Below are 25,833 nucleotides of genomic sequence, written 5' to 3'. Positions count from 1 at the left end.
ATGGGCAACGAAGTGGGAGCGTGGATGTAATTAGGATCCAAAGGGTTGAGACCACGGCAAGTTAGCCGCGGTCCCCAAACATCCCATCTTCCGGAAAGTAAGCTGACCGCCCCGGGGAAATTTCGCCGCAGAACAAGTGCCCGCCCCGGAAGTCACCTCTGCCAGCGCCGGGGGGACTGGGCGCAGCTCTTGCAGGTCTATGCTCTCCAGCAGCTGGTAGAAATCCTCATCCTCCACCGCGCGCCCATAGTGGTGCTCTTGCTCTTGACCGTGGCCCTCGCGGCCGCCGTCCACCTGCTGGTACAGTCGAGAGGAATCGAACGACAGCGACAGGGTCTTTGTCGACTCGCCCGCCGGGAAGAGCGGCGAGGCGGGGTGGGAGCGCGCGGGGGATTGCGCGGCGTCGGCGGGCGCGATGGACAGGAAGGAGGAGGAGTCGAGGTCTTCGTCGCGCCGGTGGACGTGGCGGTGGAGGTTGAGGCACATCCGGGAGGCCATGACGCTCGAGAGCGCGACGGAAAACCCGATGGGGATCTCTACTTCCGAGCTCTGGTTGGCAGAGGTAGATAGCGGGAGGTCTCAGGTCAGACGGGAGCGCGGGAAGGTGAAAGGGGGGATGGTGTGTGCGTACCGGTCGGAGAAGGAAAATGAGTGTGTTGGTGAGATAGGTGGCGAAGATGCTGGCGAGGTGGAGGTGAGGGAGAAGGCGGGGAAGAGATACGTGCGCACGCACATGATGAAGTAGTAGAGCGAATCGCGGATGAGAATTTTGAGGATGCTCCTTTCGCCCCGGAACCTATGGAAGCCGCGGTAGAGCGCGAGTGCACAGTATGTGATTTCTGCGACGAGCATCGGTATCCAAAAGGCGTAGAGGTCACTTCTGATGTTGGTCGGGACACATATAGTCGTGCCGTCCGTGTGGATGGGTATTGCAATCCCTGAAAGGTCGTCGGTATCACATCGCTTTCAGGAGAACGAGAGGGTGGAGGATTGGGCATACCTTTCATCTCAATGAGAGCACGCACCATCACATATGTTGCAGCTGCGGTCGCGCTCACGGCAACCGTCACGATGAATGCTAACACCCGCTTATCTCCACAGAACATCGCATACAGTCTTAGTAGAAGAATCGCTTATAATAAATCGTCAGCATTGCTGGATGGAAAGAGGGGAGGTAGCATACTTTCCGTGAGCGAGAATGCAATAATCCCGGTTAATCCTTGCCACCGAATCCAATGTTGACAGCTGAAAGTGGACCGGTGGAGGTCAAGACTCGCGGTGATGCGAAAGCGAGTAAGTTGAACACCTACAACTATTGGCGGTGTGAATATCAGTAGCCTCAAATACTGCAAGTCACGCTCACATCATTTGAGAGCTTCACGGGACTTGAAAACACTAGATCTCGATGAGTTCCAGTGGAACAGTACGGAAGAGCAACACCGCATGTACTGACCAAAATTATTAAAGCTGCGCAAAAATTAGCATGATGGCCATCATATCGCAAGATCATACTTACAGTACCGCAGAGAGTGCGTGATACCGGTTCTAGGTTCTACTATGTGAGTATGGAGTGTCAAGGGCAAAATGCATTTACTAGGATGAAGAGTATTTTTCCAGGACTCCAACGTGTGCCCTTCGCTGGTGTTTAGCTCGTCGGCAACCAATCATCGAGTGTATGCATACCCAAATGAAGCGGACCTAGCGGAATGTGTGTTAGACGCGTATATGTCAGAGCTGCGGATTGAGATGCTCGCCTCCTGGTCGAATGTGAGCACTTCAAAGCCAGGGAGACATGAACACATGCTCTTCGCGCAGCCAGAGGATCAAGTACCCACGGTGGTCAAACACGATAATTGTACTGCTTGCCACTGGGATATCGAGGGCACATGATCATCAGATGGAGAAAGATGCGACTAGAGGCTGGGCACGTACGTTCTGAATACCGCACATTCATCAGCATCGACATACCGGCCAGCTCGCTCATAACGCTCATTTCGTCTCGCGGATTGATATGCCGCGTAGGAGCTTACAACGGCCGGAGGGGAATAGAGGCGGAAGAGTTGATGAGTTGATAGGCAGCCGTCGCCGAACGACGAGTAGGAAGAGGGTAGCTAGCGCAGCCCACGAAGCCGAAAAGCCTTAAGGTCCGACACGGTCGTCAGTGGCGCGGAAGCTGGACCTTATGGGCGATGTATTGGCCGGTGCGAGGACGCATGCCGCCGTTACGTGTGCGGGGTGAGTGGCTGTTGATCGCCCTCTGTACTATGGAGACTTGCTCTCTTGAAACTTTGGGCTAGAGGCGAGTCGATCGTGTCAGGAAGCTTCTTGGGAAGCTTCCAGGTGTAGCCCGACTGTGCATGGCTGCTGCGGATGGTTTGGTTCGGCTCCGAGGCTCGCAGATGAATGAAGAAATCCCGCAAGGACTATAACAGGCGTCTCCTGAATGTATTTGAGCAAGTGCAGAAGTTTAACACGAAGCCTGAAGACGCACCTGCATATGGAAGAGTTCGCTGTGCTTCTATTTTTCTCGGCCGCAGAGAACTCTGAGTGAGGGATTGAGCAGTAAATGGTGCAACTTGAGACATGCAGAGCGCGATGTCACGGAGCTATGCACATGGCACATCGCAGTTGTCAAGAGCACTGCTGAAGCAACTTGCAGTGCCTCCTCCACCAAAACTGTGCTCGTCCAACACGTGATCGCCAAACTTGGAACAGCGTCCTGACAAGCTCGAGGAGGGGCAGTAAATATGCATAATATCCAGTGGGTAAAAGATGTGCGGGCATAGCCATGTACCTCCTCCCGAAGCAGCCCAAAGATAGACCCTGTAAACATACATACGCCATCCGTCCTTCATCGTCATAATCCAGCATCCACACATAAGTCACATCATCTGCAGGAATGAAGCAAGGGAAGTCGTGCTCGGCTGGGCGGCCAGCTCCGTTGCGCTCGAGCTGGTCGCTGCACTCCCGCTCAAGTGCCTCTGGCTCCTCCCTCGGACGATGTTCCCTCCTCGACGGTCGGCGAGCTTCCCGTTCTCCCCCGTCTCTGGGACCGTCACCGCCCGTCTGCTAAGCGTGGGCCGCGCACTGCTGTCCGGGAGGGGCTGGGCAGGCATCGACGGGCGCCTGCGGAAGAAAGCGTGCAGCTTGAGCGTGCGAGGGGTCTTCGGGGGCGTAGACGGCTCTTTCCTGGGCGCCGTCACGACGGGGGTGGCGGGCGCGCGAATCGACCTGGTGGGAGGCGACTTGGTGGGCGATGACTTGGTGGGAGATGACTTAGTGGGAGACGGCTTGGCAGGAGACGGCTTCGTCGGGGAGGACATGGGTGTAGACAGTCCGCGGGAGCTGCGCCTGGTCTTGAACAGGCCGGGGGAGCGCATGATGGGGGTGGACGGGCCAGCTTCGTCAAGGCCGAGGGTTTTCGCGAGCTTCGGGTGTTGGACGAGGTTGGCTTTGGCGGTCGAGGGACTAGGGCTGAACGCGTGCTGAGACGCCGGAGAAAGCGAGGACTGAGGCGAAGCAGGCCCGGATGACGATGTGTCGCTGGAAGGCCGGCTAGATGAAGGTCGCACCGTCTTCTCATAGCTACGCTCCTCGAGAGAGGCGAAAAGCCCACAATGATGAGCCTCGAATGGATCGACCGAGTCCGACTTGGCTGGATGAAGAAACAACGAGTCCAGGGCGTCCCCGTCCAGCGTTGGAGGTCGAGGATGCGGAAGGAGTCCGATCTCGATTGCAAGCTGTTCAAGTTCTTCGAGATGAGCCAGCATGTCCGGTGGTAAACCGTCCTCCGAAGATTCATCTTCCTCAAGAAGGGGAGTGTTGTCCCATAGGTGTGGCTGAGACTCTTTCAGTAGCGATTCGGATACCTCGGGAGAACGAGACGGAGAGGTCCAAGGAGTTGCCGGGGACGACCGCGGAGGAGACGTCGCTGGGCTTTGCGGTGGAGATGTAAGAGGGGACTCTTTCGGTGACGGCGGCCCGCCTTGGGGTATTACGCTGTCCATGAGAGATTGATACCAGCCAGGGGAGGCGTCTTCCAGGGCTCGAATGAGTGCCGACAGAGAGCTGCTCCGAGAACGAGCCAGAGGGAGATCAAGTGCAAGTTGCTGGACGGTGACGGCACGATGAGACGAGGAAGAACGATTGGACTCCATGGACGGCCTAGGTTGAGGGCGGGATTTGGTAGACTGAGTAAGAGAGATAGCTTGAGAGCGCGCGGGGCTCGGGGAGGCATACTGAGGATAGACATCGTCAAGGTTGCGTAGGTTGTTGAATGAAGGAATGTCGGACAGCAACGAGTGGTTGGATGATAGCGAGTGTGTTTCGAGAAAGAATGTGGACGATGCCGAGGGAAGAGCCGGTGGAGGAGACAGCGTACCAAGAGGGGGTTTGGGGAAGCCAGTTTTCCGTGGAGGAGTGCAGGGAACTCTTGAGGTAGCTTCGGGACGTGTTGCTAACGGCCACGGTGGAGGGGATCCCGTTTCGTCGTACGGCAGGCAATGTGGTGAACTGTCGAGGAAAGACCGTGATGCAGAGCTTTCACCGCCAGAGCTAGGACGTCCAAAACGAGAGGGAAAAAAGTCCATGTACGCTTCTGGAGAAGCCCCGAGCATCTTGCACCCGATGGACGTCCCTGGGCTGCCAAGAGAGCCTGAGGAGCCCATCCGACCGGAGGCAGCTACCAGCATAGTAACTATGGCGTATAAAATCAGAAAGGTGAGGCGTGGAGTTGGTTTAGAAAGCGTAAGCACGCACCTAGAACCCTTTCTCCCAACGTTGTACCCCTCTGTCCGGTTCGCCTCCTCTGCCCTACGCTGTGCGGTGTTTGGACGAATGTTGGGACTTCTGGAGGCCAATGGCGTCGCTGAAGTCGTCGGAGTGCAAGACAGAGGCCACAGAGGAGAGCTGACCAGAAGTCCAAGACGCGCAAGCAATGAGAAGCGGCTGACGCCTCTGGCCTCAGAACCCAGATGAAGTAAAGGAACAAGAGTTGGTGATCGCCACGCGGTGGGAGGGTTCGCCGCAAGGCTGGAGCCAGCGCGATCAGTCTGGCGTCGGCCCGTCTCATCCGGTTGTGGCTGGCAACACACAACGAGTCCATCCATGAAACCACTTCAATTCAAAGCTCACAGTAAAATTTCAACCGCACATCATAAGCTGCACCATCCAGGACAGGAATAGAGAGGATCTAAGATACCTTTACTGGGTCGTAATCAAGTGGGGGAAAATGAGCGTATATAGAGAGAGGACGAGTCATGCAACGTGCTTGGAACCCGAGAGCAATAAACGTTAAGCAAGCAAGACGAAACGAAAGCTGTAGTTTTTTGGTGGACGGTCCGGTGTCGTAATCGGGTCAGGGTCAGAGAGACGAGGGTCAAGCCTAGAACAGTGTTTTGAGAATCTTTGAATCCTTCCATCAGTACTCATATTCACCGGAGGGCAGCTCCTCTTCGGTGAGCGACTGCCACTCCTCCGGCCGCGGGGCCTTCTCCTTCTGGTAGTCATATCCAACGAAGCTCATCACGCTGCAGAGACGCTATCAGTGAAGGAATGCACGCCAGAGAGCCCATTACTCACTAGATAGTACCATCTGCGCAGCCCACAACGACTTCCTCGTGGCTCAGCTGCATCGACATCGGGTTCTTCTCCGGCATCGCAAGACCCTGGAACTTGTTAGGGAGCTGTCCAAGCAGGCCCTTGACCCCAGCGGCCGCCACCGCGTCCGTGTGAGACAGCGCGCCCCATGCGCCCCCGACGGGGAGGATGACCGTGTCGTAGTCCACCCCGGGCGACGGCGTGCGCGGGCCATCAGACTTGCGCCCGCTGTCGCTCTCGCTGGCGTCGCCGTCTTCTTCCGCAGCCTTCGCAATCTCCTCCTTGTCGCGGTGTTGCGACATGTAGACCTGTAGGGGCACATGCACAGCATGAGCAACTGGTCTGCCGCATGGACGTACGAACAACCGCAACTCACCGCCCTGGTGGCCCCAGCACGGGTGCTGAACCGGGTAGCGGTCACGACGCGGCGCTTTCGCGGGTCGACGGCACCGACAGCCACGTCGGGTGTGTCGACGACGGCGACGAGCTTCGGCGGCGCGGTGAGCACCGCCGCGCGCCCGAAGCGCACCGCGAACGGCGACTGGCCCGCCGCGGATACAGGCGTGCCGACGCGCGGGGAGCCGAGCATCGACGTCGGCGTCATGGGTCCGCTCGAGATGTTGAGCGAGAGGCGCGACTTGGCGCCGACGCTGCTCGCAAGGCCCATGGGCTCTTGACTGCGGGCGCGATGAGCGATGAGCGCCGGTTCGGCGTGGTAAGGGACGAGGTCGAGCGGGATAGGGAGGAGATTGTGCGCATGCGAGGAGGGGCGGGGGTCGGACTGAGCGCGCCAGGGGTGAGGGGCGTGCCAGGGCGAGCTGGATCCTGAGAGGTGGCGGTTGCGGGCGTTGCGTCCTCTTCTTCTGTCCACTGAAGGTGAAGGATGACTGACTTGGTGGCACACTATTGTCGGCGGGTAAGCTTGGCAGACAGTAGAGGAAAGACGGGTACGTGCAGTCATCTGAGTGCCCTTCGCGGCGAACCATTGAAGCATGTTATCAGGGGCACGGCCGACTTGCATCAACTTCGAGTTCAACAGAGGATCCCCAAGACCGAGCTCGCTCAGTTTGAATTGAGAGACCATCTCTCTGCGCTCTGTGAAACGGAAGTAATCGTCAGCGCATACACCTGCGCGATAATGAAACCATTTACTGATAGAGAACACGCGGACGATACCGTCAATAGTAACACTGACGACACGTTCACCCTCGTCCTCACCACGAGAGTTGGACGACCCGAGGATCTGGACACCAATGTTGACAGTGGTCTGTTGGCCGAAACGAACGATCTTCGTGCCCGCACGCCAGTCCCAGCATACGAGAGCCTTGTCAGCGCCAGCTGAGACCAGGTTCTTGGAGGAAAGCGCGACGGCCCGGATACCGTTTAAGTGGCCGGCCAGCTGTTGCAAGGGAGTGAATGTCAAAGATGAGAAGAGGTGCACCCTCCCAACATCATGGAAGCCGACGACGAAGACCTCTATAAGGGTCGTTAGAAATCACGCCGTCAGGACAGGAACTCGAACGAAAGAAACACACCCTCATCCGAGAGGAAGTCGACGCAGCTGACTGGCTTCTTGACCTGGAGGCACTTCTTTAGCTCACCCGTCTCAATATCCCAGAACCGGATGGTCTCGTCGTACGAGCCACTGATCAACCGCTTCCCTAAAACGTGCAAATGAGACATCTTCTACACTCCAGAGTGACCTTGCTTACCACGTAGGAGAAGAGTAGTGCAGTAGTTGGTGTGACCGTTCAGGAACCTGACGTTCTGGGCGAGGCCGTTGCGGAAGTTGGACTCGCGGTGATGAAGCGAGCGGTAGAGAGGCTCCCTGTACAAGCGGGAGCATTCAGAGCATTGGCTACGCGTATATGCAAGTTTCGTACCATCCCTCTGGCTTTGCTGGCGGCTTGACGGGAGATGGATCCATCGCAGTAATGCGCAAGCAGTGGTACCTCCACAGGACCGGTAAATGGACGACCTCTTGCCACTTCTTGGACACCATCTCCACACCAAGCAGCTCCCGGACGGTGAGAAACTTGAACACCTTGAGAGCAAGGTCTGGTGCGAGGTTCCCAACAATGTCGAAGGTCGACTTGGCATACTTCTCGAGCAGGAGAATCTGCAGGCGAATATCTCCGGGCATGCAGGAATCAAGGATGATAGCAATCCTATGTCCTCACCTACTGAGTTCCGGACGATGAAAGCAGAAGACCAGAGACTCACAATCGCATCCTGTCATCCCTGCTCAGCCCTCGCACCACCCGCCGCACTTCCAGCTCGTTGAAACCCCCACCACCGTCACCTCTGAGAACAGTGGCAAGGTCGACCTCGCCGCCAATTCCATCGTCATCGCCGCCTCGGTATCCGCTCCAGTATCCCTTCGACCGCTTTTTGCCCCCACACGTGCAGTGGGCTTCGTCGTCAGGGTCCAGAACGATGTTCCCTTCTTGCTGGCGCTCCCGCTCCCGCAACATTCTCACTTCCGCTTGAAGGGCGTGCAGCTGTGCTGCTGATGACGCCTGCGCACGTTCGAGCAGCCTCTTGTAATGCAGGAGCTTGCGCATGTGCAGGCCATTGACCCCGGCAAGCGCGGCTTGCATCTAGGCACCCCGTCACACTGGTCAGTTCGTGCGGGAGAAAGGTGGATATGACCAACGCGTGCAGGGACGTACGTCTTCGTCAACTTCCTCGTCGTTCACGTCCGTGACCATCTCCAATGTCATATCATCTCCGTCCCAGAACGGCTCGTCCTCCGATGTGAGCAAGATCGACGGCGACTCGGCGATACTTCCGGATGTGTTCCGGCTTCGCGCTGTACCCGGCGTGCCGCTCTTGACGGTCCTCCCCGCGGTGCTGATCTTCGATGGCGACGGCCGGGGGGTCCGCTGCGGCTTGCCCGGAGTCGTCTTGGGCGTGGTCGACTTGTTGGGCGTGACCGGGGCCGGCTTCGGGTCGCGGGGTGGGGTGAGCGGGAGCGTCTTGTCCGGGGTCGTGACCGTCGTCGCGCCGGGGGGCCGCACGGGCTCTTGGACGCCAACTGCGCGAACGGCGTGGACATGGTGCGCGTGCGGGGCGTGGTGGGCACGGCGACCTTCGCGCTGGCCACGCGCGTGTCCGAGTCGGCTGTGAAGAGCGACACGGCCGCAGAGCGCACGCTCCGCCGGGACGGGGCGACCGAGGGAGCCCCGGCGGGGCCTGTGCCCGCGCTGCTCTTCCGGGGCATCGGCACGCTGTTCTGGCGCGACAGGGAGGGCGTCGTCGTGGACTTGCTGAGCGAGGTGGACACACTGGAGATGGACACGCTGGAGGTGGACACGCTGGAGAGGTTCGGGTCGAAGTAGGCGGAGGGCGCTATCGCGCTCGAGAGCCTGCGTGCTTGGGGCTTCGCCGTGCTCAGCCGACGCACCGCTGGGCTGGGGGCTGCAGTGGGAGCCGAAGGGGCCGCGGGCGTGGCGTTGGGCGATCGAGAGACAGAGCCGGCGCCGTTCTTGGGCGAGCCGTTGGTGCTGCGACCGTTGGGGACGACGGTGGTGACCCCGCTGATGTTGCTGGAGAGTGAGGCAGAGGAGTAGGAACGCGGCTTGACGAGTCCAGTCGACGAGCCAGCCGTCGACGAACGCGCCGTTACGCGCGAATATCGACTCGGGGTTTCCGACGGGGCGGCGCTACGAGGAGGGGGCATGGTGGGGGGACGAGCAACGAGGGCCCGTCGTGGGCAGCGACGAAGCAGGACGCGCTCGGGCGTGTCTGCCTTGGGCTCCGCTACTTGAGCGTCTTGTTCAGCGCGACAGGGCCAACGCGGCGCCGGCTCCCATCCAACGTTGCCATGCTTGCCTCTACTACCACCACTTTTTTTCGCAACAGTATTGTTGACGATACAGCTACCACGCAAGGTACTTTCATGCGTTGAAACCCCACTAGAAGGGATAAGCTCGCGCTTAGACTCGAACCAATTCGAGATGACCCGCAGTCAGTGACTTCTCCAGTACCAATTACGTCACTTTGAAGTTCACTATTAGTTGTACTTACGCACAGAGAAGGGTTTTGTTGGTCCTTGCAGGTCCGTGACTGGGGATAGCTTCGAGGATCTCGATCGCCCCAGGCAGAGGATCGCGCTCTGACCGGCCTCTTCGCAAACGGCGACGTCATAGGAAGATCCCACTGTGCTCATCGAATTTTAATGCTCCATGGCCTACACCACGCTATATATCCTCATCTTCCGGGCCACTGTAGGCGCAACATGCTCGCGACCCGCGCCATCTCTCGCCGCACTTTCGCTCCCTCCCCCGCCGCCGCACTCAGGTCTCCCGCTTTCTTCTTCCACTATCGAACCATGAAGACTCTCTTCGAAACCGTGAAGGAGGACCATGAGGAGGTGGGTATCGTTCATTCTGATGGCGCGCTATCTTCCCAAACGCACGGCGCAGATGTACGAGTTCCATGACCAGTACAAGCGTGCCCGAGACCGCGGGGACGTCGATGCCCAAGGTCGTTGGTCACGCCAACTGGTCTGGGAGGTCGCCCGTCACGCCGTCGGGGAAGAGATTGTAATCTACCCCCTGATGGAGCAACACCTCGGCGAGCAAGGCAAAAAATTGGCAGACCACGACCGGGAGGAACATCTGGTGCGCTGTCTAATGTCTCTGGCTGCCATTTCTTTTCTGATGTATCGTTGCAGAACGTTAAGAAGCAGTTGTACCACCTTGAAGAGTTGAAGCCTGGTACCGCTGAGTTCCACAGCCTCCTCACCACCGTCATGGAGTCGCTGCACCACCACAACGACGACGAAGAGATCAAGGACTTGCCGCTCCTCGAGCCCGCCATTGGAGAATCTGCGAGCATGAAGGCGGCCGCCAGCTTCAAGAGAACGAAGAAGCTCGTCCCTACAAGGCAAGTTCTAGCTTGTGCATACGGGAATCGGTTGATGACTCTTGTGCACGAAGGCCCCATCCATCGCTGCCCAATCAGCCTCCAGTGGAGACCATCCTTGCCTTCCTTGAAGCACCGATCGACAAATTCAAGGACTGGTTTGCTTCATTCCCGACCGAGGAGGAAATGGAAGGGGCCCAGAAGGAGCTGAAGCCCCGCGACCATGATGCTGCTGCAGGTAGAAGGACGACGAAGGGTGAAGCTTGACTTGCTTAAGAGATGAGTCCAGTGTGCGGAACGTGGACGACCACCCGATCCCATAGAATCATTATCCAAATATGTTTGACTGTATTGCACGATTTGACGAGTGACATGGAGCACTACACAACCTCGTATATGAGATCGGCGAGTATAATGTTGACACTACGCGCCAACTTCACAGCGAGGTCGAATCCAATGCCGCACTTGAACGTCTGCACCCTATCCAAAGAGTCTGCAGGCGACGTCCGCACAAGCAGACGCATGCTGGACAGCTCCACGATCTACAAAGGTCTGTTCAGCCTTCCTCCACCCGCATACATACACTGTGCCAAAACTCACATTGGCGTACAATGCCGTCCGAGCCAATTCCATCTCCGTGTACTCCCCAGGAAGCCGATACTGCGGCGCGCTCAGCCTCGTCTCCGAGTCGTTCTCTTCCAGCAACGCGCCCAGAACCGCCAGCAGCCGGTCGAGCGGGAACGCCGTCGGGCCCAGCAGCCGCTGGGGCACCTTCGCCGCGGTGGTCGGGGCCCCCGGCTTCGGCCTGCGTGGGGTACCTCCACGGCGGCGGCGGCGCTTCGCTCGCTCGTCCGGGCCGCGCCCGAACATGCGCAGGTCGCTCCGCGCCGGGTTCGTGCTCGCGAGGAAGGCGGCGACGAGCACGAAGCGGGCCGTGCGCGGGAGGGCGTCCAGCCCGCCGCCGACGCCACCGGCACCCAGGCCCACCTGCTGACGAGGCGGCCAGTGTGGCAGCGTGGGCGGCGAGCGCGTCCGGAGCGCGGCGAGGATGCAGGGCGAGGAGGTTCGGTGGGGGCGTGTGTGCGCGGGCCCAGTGCGCGGCGGTGGAGAGCCGGGGGTAGAGCGCGTCGAGGGCGGCGGTGAGCGAGGGCGCGAAGAGGCGAGTGAGGCGGAGGATGGCGTCCTCGGTAGGAGTACCGAGGCGTCGCCGTAATCGATCTCGTCGGGGTCATCTGTTTTGGCTCTGTCGTGCTCGTCTAGAAGGGGCTGTATGAAACTTGGCCAGCGGGCGGATGCAATGTATGCGAGCTCGAGAGGATCGCGCACGAAGAGGCTGCAAACGTTATGAAGGGTGGCGACGAAGCGGTGGTATAGAGGTTGGAAGACGGGGTCGAACACACGGTGGTCGATTTGCTTGGACGAGGAGGGATGATCAGATAGGGACGGATAACAGTCGGCGAGGAGTTCTTGAGTGGCTGGGTGTGTGACCGATGTTCATAAGCATCTGGATGGAAAAATGGCCGATGCTCTTACATTCTTTGGAAAGGGATGGGACGTCCAGATAATATGGTTCTGGTGCTGCCCGCATCGGTGGACGGATGTCTTGCCACTGAACGTCAGACACAAAAATGGTAATGATATCGACGTGAGACTGTGAACCATTTACGTGTGAGAGATAATCGAGGGCTGGCGAAGGAGGGGGCGCACCAGTTCTGCGAGCCTAGTCAAGGCACGAGTAGATCGGGCAGACTGTCTTTCAAGCGCTCCGCGCGTTCGACCATCAACACCATCCGGGCGGGGTGCGCGTGCTCGCTTGCTCGCGTCTTGCCCTTACCCACGTCGCCTCCCCCACGCTGGCCCCGACGCTGTCCGCATATATGGCCTGAATCCCATGGACAAATGCATCAAAGCTCTCGTTGAACCGACCCCTTCGCCGTCGCCTGCTCCGAGCCAGTTCTGGGCACCAGTGTGCCAGTCTGGAACCCAGCCAGCAAGTGCATTGAGTGCGGTGTCAAAGAGAAGGCGAGGCGTGAAGCAAGCGACAGCATTGACGCAAGCGTATCTCAGTTGGGTACTTTCAAGAGGCCCTGAAGAGAGTGTTTGGAGATTGTGCGAACACTGGCGGCCGTCAACCGAGGGTTGTCTGGGTCATGGACGAAGACAAAGGGAGGAGGATACGACTCCAGGAGGGAAGAGAGGTGAGCGGTCAGAGCGTCGTACTCGGAACATGCTGAGAGTGCCTGGAGGAGAGCAGGAGACAAGGAGCCATGGCGGCGGGACGGAAAAGAGGTCGCGATGATGCGCTCCAGCCGCGCGGGGCGGGCGCGTCAAGTCGCGCGTCGGTGGCCGCCGCGTCGGTGCGATCGCCAGATCACGTGCTCCGGGGAGGTCAATGCAGCACGAGTCCGCAGGCGCCAGATTTCCCTTCTGTTTGCCCGGTGTGTGTTCCCTGCTCCCATCTCCTCTCGCCTTATAAAGGTGTCGCCTTGTCGCAGACGCCGCACACGCGCCTCCTCCTCTCTCTCCCCGCTCCCCCACACTCCCTCATGAAACTCGTTGTTCGTGTCCAGTACATCGGCGAGCGCGCCAAGCAGCTCCTGCGCGAAGAGCAAGCACCCGAGTACACGCGTGGCCTCATCGATGACCTCGAGCACTATGGCTTCCCAATGCCGCATGAGCAGAAGCCAATTGAGAAATCTGGCTTCATGCTATGTGTCTGGCATGTTGATAGGGACAGCGTACGTCTTCGCCTCTATGGCGGTGGTATTCCACCATACTCACGTCCTTGCTCTGTTATCAGGAAATGCATCGCGCGATTCAGAACGGTTTTTCGAGGGCTAAAGCCGAGGCGGGTCTGCTGAGTGTGCGGTCTATGTGAGTACTTTTTCCATGCCAGGCTCTCTCGACGCTCAAGAGTGGGTTGCTGTCAAGTCGATACATTTCCTTGAATGAAGAGTACGTGAACATGCATTCAAGGTCAGTTTCAGATGCCACGTTCCCTGACCATCCCTTGTTTCCAGTGGGATAACGCACACAACGTCCCTCATGAACAAGGCATACAAACCCAAGTCCTACAACAAGGCCGAATCCATCCCCCGCTTCTACCCAGCATCTGCGTATCCAAGCACGGACCACGAGCCTAAGACGTTCGGGAAGGCCCCCAAAGCCCCTACATCGATCAACCAGGCACGACGAGGGGTCACACCGCTTTCTCACCGCATCGGTCAGGAGTACGACCCGCGCAAAGGATTGGACGATGTTGATATGTATTCCCCAACTGAACGCTCTCCTCCACGGGAGGGCGACGGCTCCTCCGCAATGATCGATGTGACTCAGAAGACGCTCTTGCAACTTAGTCAGTCTTCGGCGTTCCAGAATTTACTTCACCGCGCAGGTCCTATCGTAAGCATCGGTTCCGCTCTGTGGCACCGCCCTGGGTGATACTCATTCCCTTTCTCAGAGCCCTCTCGGTCAAGAGCCTCTGTCCGAATATCCACTGCGTGGGCCTGCTAGCCCTCCACAGCAGGCGTCGTCGTCACCATTGGACATTCACAATCTCCAGGCACTTTTGCAGAGGGCTGGCGTCAGTGCACAAGCACAGGCCATCCTCGCAAGCCAGATCGCTCAACCTACGAGTGACGTCCCATACTCGCCAACGTCTGCGTCAGGCTTGGGAAGCACGTCGCTCAACCTGACAATGGGACCGTTGACGGGATCGTTGACTCTGCCGTCGTCGAGCGGCATCGCTTCTTCGGATCTTTCCTCTTCTCGTCCCATGTCGACCACCTCTTCCCGAGAGCAGGCTGCTGCGGTCAACGAAGCGCAACGAGAGTTGTGGGGTGTCCGCCGCCAGATCTCTGCCTCTCGGGCACGCGAAGAGGAGCTGATGCGTCAACTAGAACGCCTCGGGCAAAACGTCTCGCCTATGGAAGCCCCTGGTTCCGGGCAGTCAGACGCTCGCCTGAAGACCCTTCAGGATGAGAATGCAGGTGCGTGGCTATCTATTGGATGTCGCAATAGCCTACCTCATTGTTTCGTCGCCGCCGTTGGCATACGCCGCGCCACCACGCGTTGTTCGCCACAGCGCTCCAGGAAAACATCAAAGCGGAAATGGTGGCCCGCAAGGTCGCGGAAGCGAAGTTGCGTGCAGAGCGGCTGCGGCTAGAAGATCTCGAGAGGAAGGTGCAGCAGGAAAGCTCGCAGCAGATGATGGTCCCAGCCCTGCTGGACGCGTTCATGAAGATCGGCCAGATCTCTGGGGAGTCTCTCAAGGAAGCCAGCCCGCCGTCGGCAAACGGCGGGCCCCGCCCCAGTGCTGGCCAGGGCACCGCTGCCCGCTTCGCGCATGGCGATGCGTCCGGTCCTTCAACCTCTCCGAGGTTCTGAATGGTGCCGCGCATGCGCTCCCGGCACGAATGCGGAAATGGTGCTCCTTGAGGGTACGGCGTGTGTCTTGGAGGAACCCTGGCGCGATCGCGAGGACAACACGTGGTGGCCCACTGGGGCGCGCAGCTGTATACGACCGTGCCGACGAGCGTTATGAAGACCCCAGGCGACGTCACCCGCTGGGTAGCGAGGGTAGGTATCCTTGTCCGGTCCTTTGTACATCTATGAGCGAGCGAGCGAGCGAGAGGTTATGGGCACTGTCTTGTACTGTCACTCTGGCGACGTGATCTGCGTGGGTTGGGGTATATAGCGGTGGTGTGTTGTAACGGCGGAGGGGACATCGGCGCCGGCTTGGTGTGCTCGGGGACAGTGTAGCGTGACTACTACCGGCACTCGAAGGCGACGGGTTGTCATCTCTTCGTCGTGGTGGCTTCTCTGATATATTGTTCTGGCCAGGTGCTTCTCGGCGAGGGAACTGGGCATCCTTGTCTGCGCCTGCCTCATGCGCAAACTGAGGCAGCGTTGAACACAATACATCCGGCCCAACAAGGAAAGCGTTGCCACTCCACGAGCAGACAACGTAGACAACGGTCTTCCCTTCGTCGTGTACCAACTATGTTTTTACTCTCCTCCGTCTTCGAATAAAACTTAGGTCATTTGACTTTTGGTTATCTATAAGCGCCCTCGGGGGTTATGCGAGCCATCGCAATAGAGATAGATTGTGCAGCGGCACGCCATCCTCCTCCCCCACCACCGCCCGACGACATAGAGTACATCTCGAGAAGATCCGCTAGGTCTAGGTACATATATCCACACGTATTACAGCCATCGAGTATATACACTAGTCGTACATCTCACATCCTACATTATTGATCTTTCAACGCCGACGATTGACGGCGTCCCGACGTAGCGGGCCCTAGCCACACGCACACACAGAGTCGTACACACCGCACACACCAACCAGCGCCGCAGCACAGCACGCCTCACCTCCCAACCCTGCCCAACACCGCACCCTCGCCCTCCCACTGACGACGGCTCAAGCATAACGCCGCGCTCAGAGTCCGTGGCCGCCCACGACCGCCTCCGGCATCTCGATCAGGTCCGCGGCGTAGTCGTCGAGCATGCAGACCGTGAACCGGCGGTCGGCGCCGAACTCGCGGTTCCACGCGCGGCTCAGGCCGCCTTCCCAGGCGTAGAGCTCGACGCGCCAGCCCTTCTTGAGCGCGGTGCGCACGCACCCCAGGAAGCCGTCCTCGTTGAACTGCCCCACGTTCCCGTCCCCGGTCGCGAGCACGATCGTCGCCCCCGCCGGCGGCGCGTCGACGTCCGCGATCGCCTGGTGCAGCTTCAGCTGCAGGAGCTCGTCCACGCCCTGCTCGCGGTACCGCTGCCGCGCGGCCGCCGCGCCGTTCGCGTTCGCGTTCGGGCTCGGGTTCGACCCGGGCATGTTCCCGGCTGCGCTCCCGGACGCGTTCGCGGCCCCGTTGGCGTGAGCACTGGTGGCGTTCCCGTTCCCGTTCCCGTTGAGAGCGGCCGCGTGGGCGCCTTCGGACTCGGTCGACGTCCCGTTCCCGCCGGTGGACGTCTTATGCGCGTGGCCGCGCGCAGGCTGCCGCGCCTTGCCCCGCGCGCGCGGTGGGCCCGCTTCGGCGCCGTTGCTGTTGTTGTTGCCGTTGTTATGGTTGTTCTGCCCGCGGCTGTTCCGCCGCTGGTGGGCGCCGTCGTGCTGGTCGCGACGATCGGGGCCGTCGCCGGTGTCCGGGACGCGCGCGTAGATACGGACCTCGTACCCGAGCTGCTCCGCGGCGTCCATCGGCTGGTAGAGGGCGAGGACGTGACGAGCACGCGGCGGGTGACGGGCCGGCCGCGCTCGAGGACGAGTGCGAGCGCGGCGTGCGAGAGGTGGGTCTGCTTGATCTTGCGGACGATGTGGCCGAGGTGGCGCTTTGCATAGTTCACGAAGCCGATAAGGATGTTCGAGCTGCGTGGGGGGGGGGGGAGATAAACGGACGAGCGCGGGAAACAGGGCGATGCGGAGATACGCACTGGTCAATGAAAACATGGATGAGTGTGTCTTGAGAGGTGGGAGCGGGCCCACGGGGGTCGGCGTAGGTAGCTGAGGATGTGAAGTCCCTGGAAAGAACACCGAGAAGCGCCTGGCGTTCTGTTCGGAAGAGGAGCCTGAGTTTGTGGGCAAGAGTGCGAAGCTGAATCGTTTGGGCGTCGAATGATCGTGTCGTAACGTGTAGGCTGGGTGTGGAACGACTGTGGTGGAGGCGGGGGTTTGTCTCAGCGGCTGCGCGTTGCTTCTGCTTCTCGCGTCGGAACGTAGCAGGGGTAGCAGGAGTGGTCTTGGGTCGTGGAGAGGAAGAGGTCGCTTCGCGAGAAGATGAAGAGTAGTCACCATCCTCGTTGTCGGCGCTCGCTTCGTCCTGCCCTTCTCCTTCCCCCGTCGCCGTCTCCGTACGGGTGCCATCCTCGGGCGCGACTTTGCGCGCAGAACGAGACTTGCGTCTGCGCTTTCGACGGATGGCCGGGAGAGGGAATTGGGAGGGACTGTCTGAGGTGGTTGTTGAGCCGGCTCCGCGGAGCTCGCGTTGTAGCGTGAGTTTCTCTCGCTCTGCAGCGAGGTACATCAACGCTTGGTCGAGGTATCCGAGCGAAGGGCGGTCCACAGCGTTCTCGTCTTCGATAGGGACTTCTAGCTCCGTCCCGTCGTCATACTCCGAAGCGGTGTCTTCAGTGTCGAGCGGGAGGGAGGCGGCTTCGCGCATGGGACTTCCTGGGAGAGAGGATGTGAGGTACGAAGAGACTCGCCTCTGCGACCAGTTGGACGGCCCTTGGAGGGGGTCCGAGTCGTCTGAGTGGGAGAGGGCGAAGGAGGATGTGGGGGTGGCACTACGAACGTCGGTGCCATTGAGAGGGTGGAGATTGGTGAGTGCCCTGAAAACAGTCCCGAAGGCTCCTAGATCTGGTGCATCTATGGCGAGGGTGGCTTGAGCAGGCTACCCAGAGTGTACTTGGCTGTATCTCACCATCAGAAGTAACGCCGCTACCGACCGAGAAGGTGGAGAAGGGGCTCAAGGGGCCGGGGGAAATAGAGGACTCAGTGACGGACTGTGTCATAAATACAGCGTGAAGACGAGGAAGGGGGAAGGAGAGACGTTGGTGTGGAAGCGAATGTCGTCGTCGTCGTCGACCGTGGGGTTATATGTGACTGGGCGCAGAGCACTCAGCCTTGTCACCAAGCATGCATCGCTTCGGCGCCTCCGCCGGCTTGACGCGCTACACGTGTGGCCCGCCTGTCACTCGCGCGCCCGCCAGCTCGCGCCAATTGGGCCCCTGCGCCGCAGCCCCACCGGTCGAGCAGGGAGCCTGTGGTCAATGCACAGGTTCCCGCCGCAAATCGTCTGAAGGTGATAGACCCTCCGCGCGAGAACAACGCCAGTTTGGGGCTTCTGCGCTAAGGGACCAAGCTTGGCAGCCGGGCGGCTCAGCGGTCCGAGGAACCATGCCACTGACTCCCACCACTGGGATTCTACATCTGCATAATAGGTTGGTGAGAGCAAATAATTGTAGTCAAATAAGGTTAGCCAACCTTCACTGCTTTTGTCCACGCGTCTGGATGTGGGCATTCGAGCCGGGCGTAGTCATGAATGGTCATTGGTAGACACATACTGAGCAGTGGTCTTGTGGAAGACATACCGAGGACGGTAACTTTGCCCCAAGTAGTGCTTCATCTCACACTCTTGTGGAGTGCAGCATACAGCCTTGTCATCACAAGGCATCCAGGACAAGTATCTGGTACTCACCGAGAAGGTGCGAGAGCCATGTCATTTCGAACAGATCGTCACGGGATAAAAGTGGAGGGACAGCGAGAGCGGAGGGGGTAAGGATGCTGTGAAGTAGCAAGGAGGCAGCATGAGTCGGGTGGCGGATATATGCAAAGGTGCTGCGGCACTCCGGGGAACATCCTGGCAACCCACCTTCCCACTTCAGCTACAATAGCGCGGCCCGGCCTTCTCGGGGGGAGACGAGTCCACAAAGGGAGGCTCAAAGGGCGGTGCTTCGCTCGCAGGCTGGGAGAGAGGGTGCGCGGCCCCGCTATGTACGGTGCTGCGGTGCAGGGTGAAGGAATAAGAGAGATCATCACGCATCCAAAGCCGACAGACACATCGGACCCGGAAATGAGCGTCTCGTTCATTTCCTTCGCGGTCACATGAGCGTGCTACACGCGCGTATCGCACGCGTCCAGCCCTCTGTGCCACCGATCTCGGCGCGATCGACCTATTACGAGGCTCGAACGGCGTGGTGGAAGTCTATCAGCCCACACGAACGCATATCGATGGACCAGACACAACAAAACCATCTACGTTGTGATGCGTGGCGAGGCGACTGCTCTCTACTACATGTGCAGTACATAGGTGACCCCGAGCCGTATAAGGTATGTGCAAAACCAGCGTGCCAGCGAGGATATATACGAGAATCATGATGTCTAGATATATGCGGTGCGTCGTGAGCATCGTGAGGTTGGAGAGTGCAAATAGAGGCGGGACTAAAAGACGAATAAGCTATATAACGAGTGAAGCTGCGTTGCAGCATTGTCCGTCGTGGATGTTCGGATTTTTCCGGGTCCGACCTCCGTCTGCAGACAAAAGCGGAGTCCTTCTAGATGGTCGCAAGCGCAGTTTGGATGGGTCCCAGCCCGCGGTGGATCCACTCGTTGGGCGTGGCGCGATCTTCCTTCGAGAAGATCTGGTCGTTGTACTGGGAGAACGCCCAGTTCTCGACGTGAGGCGCCGGGAGTGCAGTGATAGCGAGCAGCTCGTTGCCTGGAATTTACTATTAATATGTAGCCGCAGTGTGTGTACGGCACGACTTACGAATGATGTTGTGCGTGAAATGATCCAAGTTCTGAGAAAAGACGGCCATCAGTGACAGCAGAGATAGGGCAGCCAAACGTATCACGCCTTACCAGGTCGTTCTTATCATAACCTTGATTTCCGTGCAGATTTTTCATCAGAGCTGTCAATAAAACGATGCGGCGAATGCTTTACTCACCGAAGGGATCTATCACAGGATAATCAGTATACGAACGAAGGGCAATGACAAATGTATGCCTTACTTTCGATCTCTTCGCCGGCAACCAAGAACCCGAAGAAGATGAAGCTCTGTTGTGTTTATGAGGGTTGAAACGATCAGTTGCAATGGAGAAGCACAAACCGCGACAAATGTGGCCGGGATGGTCAACAAGCCAAGGGTGGGGTAAATCTGCAGAGGCTATACACGGAGTGAGTATTGATCCGCAGCATAGAGAATGGACTGGACATACAAGGAAGAAGTTGTACACAAGTGCCACACTCCACAAGTGAACCCGGTAACTGCACGCGACGTCAATGAAGGAAATTGTCGTGAGCGCGTCAAGGGCTTACGAGAAGGGTATCGGCGTCGTCAAAATACGCTCCAAACCAGTCAGCGCGTCAACAAGGGTAGTCAAGGCATTGAGCAGATTGGCTGAGTCGACCATTAGCATAGGCAATGATTGTACTCAAGTCAAGGTGACTTACTGGCCGTAGGCGGCGGCACCACTCCACGGTCTTGAAGGGCGGCGATGTACGAACTCTGACAGCGGAGATGAGCAACCTGACGTCACATACGTAAGACACCGACGCACGAGGTACAGGGAAATCTCAAGAGGCAGGTTGTGAGTGACAACCCGGCTCCGAAGCTTCGCCCGTATGCGCGCAGCCTTCTTTCCCTGCATGCGATATGAACGTGAGACCCCGTACATGCGCATAAACAAAGGACGCGAACCTTGACTTCCTTGCCGCGCTTCGTCAAAAAGCCCACGAGCAGAGACAGAGGGAACAGGTCGAGCAGGTGGTACTTCGGGGGTTGCGTGCCGGGAGAAGGAAATCCTCGTTCGACATGACCGAGCGACTGTCGACCTTCTCGCCCTTCTCGTCCGTCTCAGCAATAATGTCGCCTTTGTTGGTCTTCTCGGCATGCCTGGTGCGAACGTTATCCCGGTGGGAAGGAGGGAGCTGCAAGCTGACTTTGCGTCCAATGCCTGCTGTGGCCGGGGGAGGAAGTCCTTGGGGGAAAGTGGGGGACACAGGCGATCTGGAGCCCCCATTCTCCACGCCGCTGACTAGCGAAGGGGTTACAATGCTGTCACCGCGACGACGGTGGGGAGAGCGTGTAGACGCATTGTCCATTGAGTTGACATCGACGAGGGAGGGAAGACCGGCGGGAAGAGCGTATGCGGGGAGGTGCTTGACGAGGTGGTACAGATCGACATAGTACACGCCTTCCTCACCACGCAGATAGTGCTTCACCGCAACACCAAACGCCTCGATGAGGTTGATAACCGTCTTCTTCTCAATGAGCACGCGAGCCCTACGCTCCTCCTCCGACATCGTCTGCCCGGCGGGCACAGGGTGCATCTCTGCGTGGAGGTGTGGGTTTGCTGCACTATCACGCACAATGAAAAAGGAAAACATACCTGGAACATGGAACCAGATCGTCCTCGCCAACGTCCTGCTGCCCAGGATGATTTGAGACCATAGCCTCCGACCCTCGTTGTACCGCTCGAAACTCGCCGTCGTCCGGTAGGAGACAATGAAACCGAGGACTGTACCGAACCTGTGGAGAGGCACGGTCAGTCACTTGGTCTGCAGCCGGAGAGTCGGGTCAAGACTCGTCAGTAAGTGGTGTAGGGTAATGCCGACGGTGGCGCAGGCGGGAGAACAAAGGACGCAAGCTACCTACACAGTCAACAGGGTGGGCTGGAAAGACAGCTTGGCGATTCCGGCATGGTTTATGACCGAAATAGCGGTGGCCCATGCGGTGTAGAAGAGGAGGAGAGGCCAGCAGCGGAACACGGCGGTGGCGAGTGCGGCACTGAGGAATCTTGAAATGGCACCCCCGTGTTTGGGGGCGAAGGGGTCAACCGTGTACATGGAGGTTGATTCCATTTTGCGTGCAGACGAGAAGAAGACCGACTAATAAGTCCAAGAAGAGAAGGGCGTGGAAGGAGAAGAGGGGAGGGGAGGGGAGAGGCGCGTTGGCGCGTTGTTGAGACTTACGAATGCGGGGCCCGAGGGTATATGTTCGGGATAACGGGCATGGATATATCGGTGGTGGCCAGGGCAACTCTCGGCTCATCAGATTTGGCGCCATTGCATGTGCATCCGGCTGACATGGCTATGTTACAACAGGGATGTTTCAGTGCGTCCTATGAGCGTATCAAGCCTTTGTGGTTTCTCGTCACACGGGCTGAATGCGGTACGTACTAGGTGGTCGGGGAGGACGCGGACATGCGGATGCCGCGCGCGTGCCGAGTCGCATTGGCGGCTTGGGTGCGCAGCGTCGCCGGTCGGAATAAGTAGGCGTGGGAGTCGCCGAGGCCACGCGCGCCTCGTCACGCGTCCTCACGTGTAAAAGCGTCACGCGTCGCGTTTATCCTGATGTCCGGACCGATTTGGAGAACTGACTCAAGCAGATGCGTCTTCGGCCTGGTGCTCGTCTTCTTCTTCGCCCTTGTACTTCTACTCCTCCTCCCATCTGGGCTCGCTCCAAGCACACCGACATGGCTACCACCCAGGTCAACAAGACTGCTCATCCATTTGACAAGCCGCGCTTCGAGGCGTTGCTCAATCGTCGCTTCTTCTATGCACCGGCCTTTGAGATCTATGGCGGTGAGTAATCATCTCAATCGCCATTGTGCCTGGTTATGGGGTGGGGTGCTGCCGAAGGGGTGTCACGCGCCGCCTCGTGTCGAGGAGGACGAGTGGAGTGGTTCAAGACCTTGGGTGAACTCCCCTCAACAGCTTGAGGCCTCGAAACATAATCTGTCGGAACATGTTGGTCATGTCACGGATCTGACATCATTCCTAGGCGTCGCCGGTCTGTATGACTACGGTCCTCCGGGCTCTGCTCTCCAGAGCAACATCATCACGGAATGGCGCAAACACTTCATTGTCGAGGAGCTCATGCTCGAAGTGGACACGACCGTCATGACTCCCGCCCCTGTATTCGAGACCTCCGGTCACGTTGCGCGATTCGCCGACTGGATGGTCAAGGATCTGAAGACAGGCGAGGTTCTTCGCGCCGATCATCTAGTGAAGAACGTGTTCGAGGCGCGGCTAGCCGGGGACAAGGAAGCGCGAGGGCTTGCGGCGCAACCTGTCAAGGAAGACGAGAAGAAGAAGAGGAAGAAGGACAAGGGGAAGGCGGTCGCCGTCAAGCTCGAGGATACCGTAGTAGCGGAATATGAGAACATTCTAGCCCAAGTGAGTGCGCTCAATTGCGATATTTCTTCCAGCGTTCACCATGGAAAAACACACAAGCTGGACAACTACTCCGGTCCGGAGCTTGGCGAGCTCTGCAAGAAGTACAACATCCGGAACCCTGATACCGACAACGAAGTCTCTGAACCCGTCCAGTTCAACCTGATGTTTGCGAGCAGCATCGGCCCCACCGGCCAACACCCCGGTTTCCTTAGGCCAGAGACGGCGCAAGGCCATTTCCTTAACTTCTCGCGTCTCCTTGAGTACAACAACGGGCGCGTTCCCTTCGCGTCTGCACAGATCGGTCGCTCCTTCCGCAACGAGATTTCACCCCGCGCAGGTCTCCTTCGCGTACGCGAGTTCACCATGGCCGAGATTGAGCACTTCGTCGATCCTGAAGACAAGTCGCACGAACGATTTGTCGACGTACGCGACGTAGAACTCAATCTTCTTGACCGGCATACACAGTCGGCTGGGAGCACCAAGGTCACAAGAATGAAAATCGGTGATGCGGTCGACAAAGGGGTTGTCGCCAACGAGACTCTCGGCTACTTCATTGCTCGTATCCACCTGTTCCTGCTCAAGATTGGTATCAACCGAGACCGGCTCCGCTTCCGCCAGCACATGTCCAACGAGATGGCGCACTACGCGACAGATTGCTGGGACGCCGAGATCCAGAACTCGTATGGCTGGACTGAGTGCGTGGGCTGCGCGGACCGCGCAGCGTACGACCTCACCGTGCACATGGCGAAGACCGGTCACCCTCTGGTTGTCCGCCAAGCTCTTAAGGAGCCAATAATCACGGAGAAGCTGACGCCCGAATACAACAAGAAGAACTTTGGTAAGACGTTCGGGAAGGACACCGCCTCGATCCAGACGATTATAGATGCCATGGACGAGGCCGCTCTAGCCAAGATGCAGGGCGAGCTCGCGCAAGGGTGCGTCCTTCATTTTGCGGCCATGTGTCGTCCGCGGGAATGGGACGTTGCGACCCGTGTCTGCTCACACGACCTTCCGCGTCCGACAGGGCGACTACTGTAACCGACACCGAAGGCAAGGTGTTCCCGCTGACCGCTGACCATCTGATCATCGAGCGGAAGACGTTCAAGCAGTCGGGTAAGCGGCATTGTCAACTCCTCGGTCGAGGTGCAGTATCAGCTGACGGTGTGCGCATGCAAACCCCAGTCCGCGAGTTTACTCCGAACGTCATTGAGCCATCGTTCGGTCTGGGCCGTATCTTGTACGCGCTGCTCGAGCACAGCTTCTGGAGCCGAGAACAAGATGTAGAGCGCGGGGTGCGTCTGCTTTTGCCTCGTTCCGCTCCGTCTCGGGCGCTCCGTTTAAGTAGCCACCCTATCCTGGATGCTGACGATTGGTCTAGGTGCTCTCGCTCCCACCTGTCATCGCCCCTACGAAAGTTCTCATCGTTCCGCTGAGCGCGAGGCCAGAGTTTGAGCCGCTCATCCGCGAAGTCTGTGAGTCTCCGTTCGCCGTTCCGATGGTAGTCGCCGAGGTCACACGACCATCTGGATGCTAACCCCACGCCCCACAGCGACGAAATTACGCAAGGCGGGCATCTTCTCGCGCGTGGACGATTCGAATCAGTCGATTGGCAAGCGCTACTCGCGCAACGACGAGCTGGGCACACCCTATGGCCTCACGCTTGACTTCGCTTGTACGTAGTCTTGTGCGCTCCTTGCGGTCTGGGTCCAGGCCCTGATGCGTGCTGACCCCTTTCCTCCTTCCCACCGTCACAACAGCCGTTCAGAAGCGGACCATGACCCTGAGGTGAGCATTCGTTCACTGCCCGCGCCCCACGGGGACCTGCTGCGGGCGCTCCCTGGCACGCCCGCGGCCCCCACAATCCCCTCCTTCCCGGCTAGCAACCCTATTCCGCTTCCGCTTCCGTCGCCCTCCGATGCGTCTTCTTTCCGTCTATCGCCTCACCCACGTTCCCTTCTCCTCCGCCCCGGCCGCTTACCTCGTCCTATCCCTGAAACGAGTTCTGATCCGCGGCCTTTACGCTGACGCCCGTCCTTCGCTTCACAGAGAACGCGACACCACGACGCAGCTCATCGGGGACATGGACGAGGTGTTGAACACCGTCATCGAGCTCGTCGACGGCACGATCGACTGGCCCGCGGCGTGCGCCCGGCTCCCGGCGTACGACGGCGTCCAGGCCCTCGAGTGAGCGAGCGCCTGGTGCTTCTCCCGTGGCGCGCGTGCGCACGGAGAAGGGGGGCGAGAGGGGGCCTCGGGGGCTTTCGACGGCGAGGCCTCCCCGGTACTGCGCCTCTTGTCTGATCGGCATTGGCATTGGGATCTGGCGCGGCGGACGTGGGGGGCTGCGGCCTCGCGGACGGAGGAGTGCTGGCGGAGCGCGCGCACTCACGGGTGCTCCGGGCTCGGGTGCGGGCGACGATGCCGGGGGTGCTCGTGGGAGCGCGGGGGGTGGCAGGCGAGCGCGATGCGCGAGGTGCGAGGGGCCGTCGCGCGCGCACTGGCTCGGGGGCGGTAGATAGAAGGCGTCGGCAGGAGAGAGAAGTCGCGCGCTCGCCATCAAAAGCGCACCGTTGTACATTGTATACGAACGAAAGCAGAAACGCCGTCGACCGTCGACGCAGAACGCTCGAGACGGAATGGAATCGGGCCTTGCGCACGTCTTCGGGCCTGGCTTGGCGGACTGGAG

At 59.0% G+C, this 25,833-nt stretch overlaps 9 protein-coding genes across 9 annotated transcripts; 3 read left to right on the top strand and 6 right to left on the bottom strand.

Moving 5' to 3' along the window:
• Positions 1-30: 30 nt before the first annotated feature.
• BXZ73DRAFT_80346 (uncharacterized protein) lies at positions 31-1,106 on the bottom strand (the record flags this gene model as incomplete). Its single annotated transcript, XM_048023264.1, has 4 exons — positions 31-549; positions 632-680; positions 734-938; positions 1,001-1,106. 4 exons carry the CDS (start codon positions 1,104-1,106, stop codon positions 31-33), a joined length of 879 nt encoding a protein of 292 aa, XP_047874223.1.
• A 1,776-nt stretch (positions 1,107-2,882) lies between these two features.
• BXZ73DRAFT_80345 (uncharacterized protein) lies at positions 2,883-4,691 on the bottom strand (the record flags this gene model as incomplete). The annotated part of the gene is made up of 1 exon (XM_048023263.1): positions 2,883-4,691. One exon carries the CDS (start codon positions 4,689-4,691, stop codon positions 2,883-2,885), a length of 1,809 nt encoding a protein of 602 aa, XP_047874222.1.
• Positions 4,692-5,419: 728 nt separating this feature from the next.
• Positions 5,420-9,280, bottom strand: BXZ73DRAFT_92072 (uncharacterized protein; the record flags this gene model as incomplete). The annotated part of the gene is made up of 13 exons (XM_048026231.1): positions 5,420-5,528; positions 5,581-5,906; positions 5,975-6,275; positions 6,323-6,501; positions 6,530-6,693; positions 6,751-7,074; positions 7,134-7,259; positions 7,311-7,426; positions 7,482-7,773; positions 7,886-8,198; positions 8,271-8,451; positions 8,535-8,980; positions 9,005-9,280. 13 exons carry the CDS (start codon positions 9,278-9,280, stop codon positions 5,420-5,422), a joined length of 3,153 nt encoding a protein of 1,050 aa, XP_047874221.1.
• A 651-nt stretch (positions 9,281-9,931) lies between these two features.
• On the top strand, positions 9,932-10,734 carry BXZ73DRAFT_52556 (uncharacterized protein; the record flags this gene model as incomplete). The annotated part of the gene is made up of 4 exons (XM_048020833.1): positions 9,932-9,973; positions 10,026-10,223; positions 10,277-10,518; positions 10,542-10,734. The coding sequence occupies 4 exons, from the start codon at positions 9,932-9,934 to the stop codon at positions 10,732-10,734; spliced, it is 675 nt and encodes a 224-aa protein (XP_047874220.1).
• Positions 10,735-10,847: 113 nt separating this feature from the next.
• On the bottom strand, positions 10,848-12,736 carry BXZ73DRAFT_92070 (origin recognition complex subunit 5 C-terminus-domain-containing protein; the record flags this gene model as incomplete). The annotated part of the gene is made up of 9 exons (XM_048026230.1): positions 10,848-11,009; positions 11,068-11,365; positions 11,445-11,685; positions 11,745-11,942; positions 12,001-12,118; positions 12,201-12,320; positions 12,394-12,554; positions 12,587-12,647; positions 12,695-12,736. 9 exons carry the CDS (start codon positions 12,734-12,736, stop codon positions 10,848-10,850), a joined length of 1,401 nt encoding a protein of 466 aa, XP_047874219.1.
• A 277-nt stretch (positions 12,737-13,013) lies between these two features.
• Positions 13,014-14,853, top strand: BXZ73DRAFT_92069 (uncharacterized protein; the record flags this gene model as incomplete). Its single annotated transcript, XM_048026229.1, has 8 exons — positions 13,014-13,205; positions 13,268-13,341; positions 13,399-13,422; positions 13,488-13,889; positions 13,981-14,102; positions 14,136-14,184; positions 14,206-14,477; positions 14,552-14,853. 8 exons carry the CDS (start codon positions 13,014-13,016, stop codon positions 14,851-14,853), a joined length of 1,437 nt encoding a protein of 478 aa, XP_047874218.1.
• A 1,054-nt stretch (positions 14,854-15,907) lies between these two features.
• On the bottom strand, positions 15,908-17,979 carry BXZ73DRAFT_92068 (uncharacterized protein; the record flags this gene model as incomplete). The annotated part of the gene is made up of 5 exons (XM_048026228.1): positions 15,908-16,280; positions 16,407-16,550; positions 16,637-16,834; positions 16,900-17,833; positions 17,889-17,979. The coding sequence occupies 5 exons, from the start codon at positions 17,977-17,979 to the stop codon at positions 15,908-15,910; spliced, it is 1,740 nt and encodes a 579-aa protein (XP_047874217.1).
• A 1,542-nt stretch (positions 17,980-19,521) lies between these two features.
• Positions 19,522-21,815, bottom strand: BXZ73DRAFT_104940 (UPF0187-domain-containing protein; the record flags this gene model as incomplete). The annotated part of the gene is made up of 14 exons (XM_048016077.1): positions 19,522-19,685; positions 19,737-19,767; positions 19,829-19,848; positions 19,915-19,923; positions 19,979-20,024; positions 20,077-20,133; positions 20,186-20,234; positions 20,286-20,367; positions 20,421-20,475; positions 20,528-20,611; positions 20,668-20,739; positions 20,802-21,301; positions 21,359-21,498; positions 21,625-21,815. 14 exons carry the CDS (start codon positions 21,813-21,815, stop codon positions 19,522-19,524), a joined length of 1,500 nt encoding a protein of 499 aa, XP_047874216.1.
• A 629-nt stretch (positions 21,816-22,444) lies between these two features.
• BXZ73DRAFT_52485 (glycyl-tRNA synthetase) lies at positions 22,445-25,335 on the top strand (the record flags this gene model as incomplete). The annotated part of the gene is made up of 9 exons (XM_048020820.1): positions 22,445-22,553; positions 22,753-23,147; positions 23,205-24,082; positions 24,172-24,260; positions 24,330-24,439; positions 24,526-24,619; positions 24,697-24,819; positions 24,905-24,932; positions 25,194-25,335. The coding sequence occupies 9 exons, from the start codon at positions 22,445-22,447 to the stop codon at positions 25,333-25,335; spliced, it is 1,968 nt and encodes a 655-aa protein (XP_047874215.1).
• Positions 25,336-25,833: the final 498 nt, after the last annotated feature.

This window comes from Epithele typhae (genome assembly GCF_022376455.1).
Source record: "Epithele typhae strain CBS 203.58 chromosome Unknown BXZ73scaffold_58, whole genome shotgun sequence".
NCBI lineage: Eukaryota > Fungi > Basidiomycota > Agaricomycetes > Polyporales > Epitheliaceae > Epithele > Epithele typhae.
Note: the sequence above shows the minus strand (reverse complement) of the source record. Positions and strands in the feature narration are given on the sequence as shown.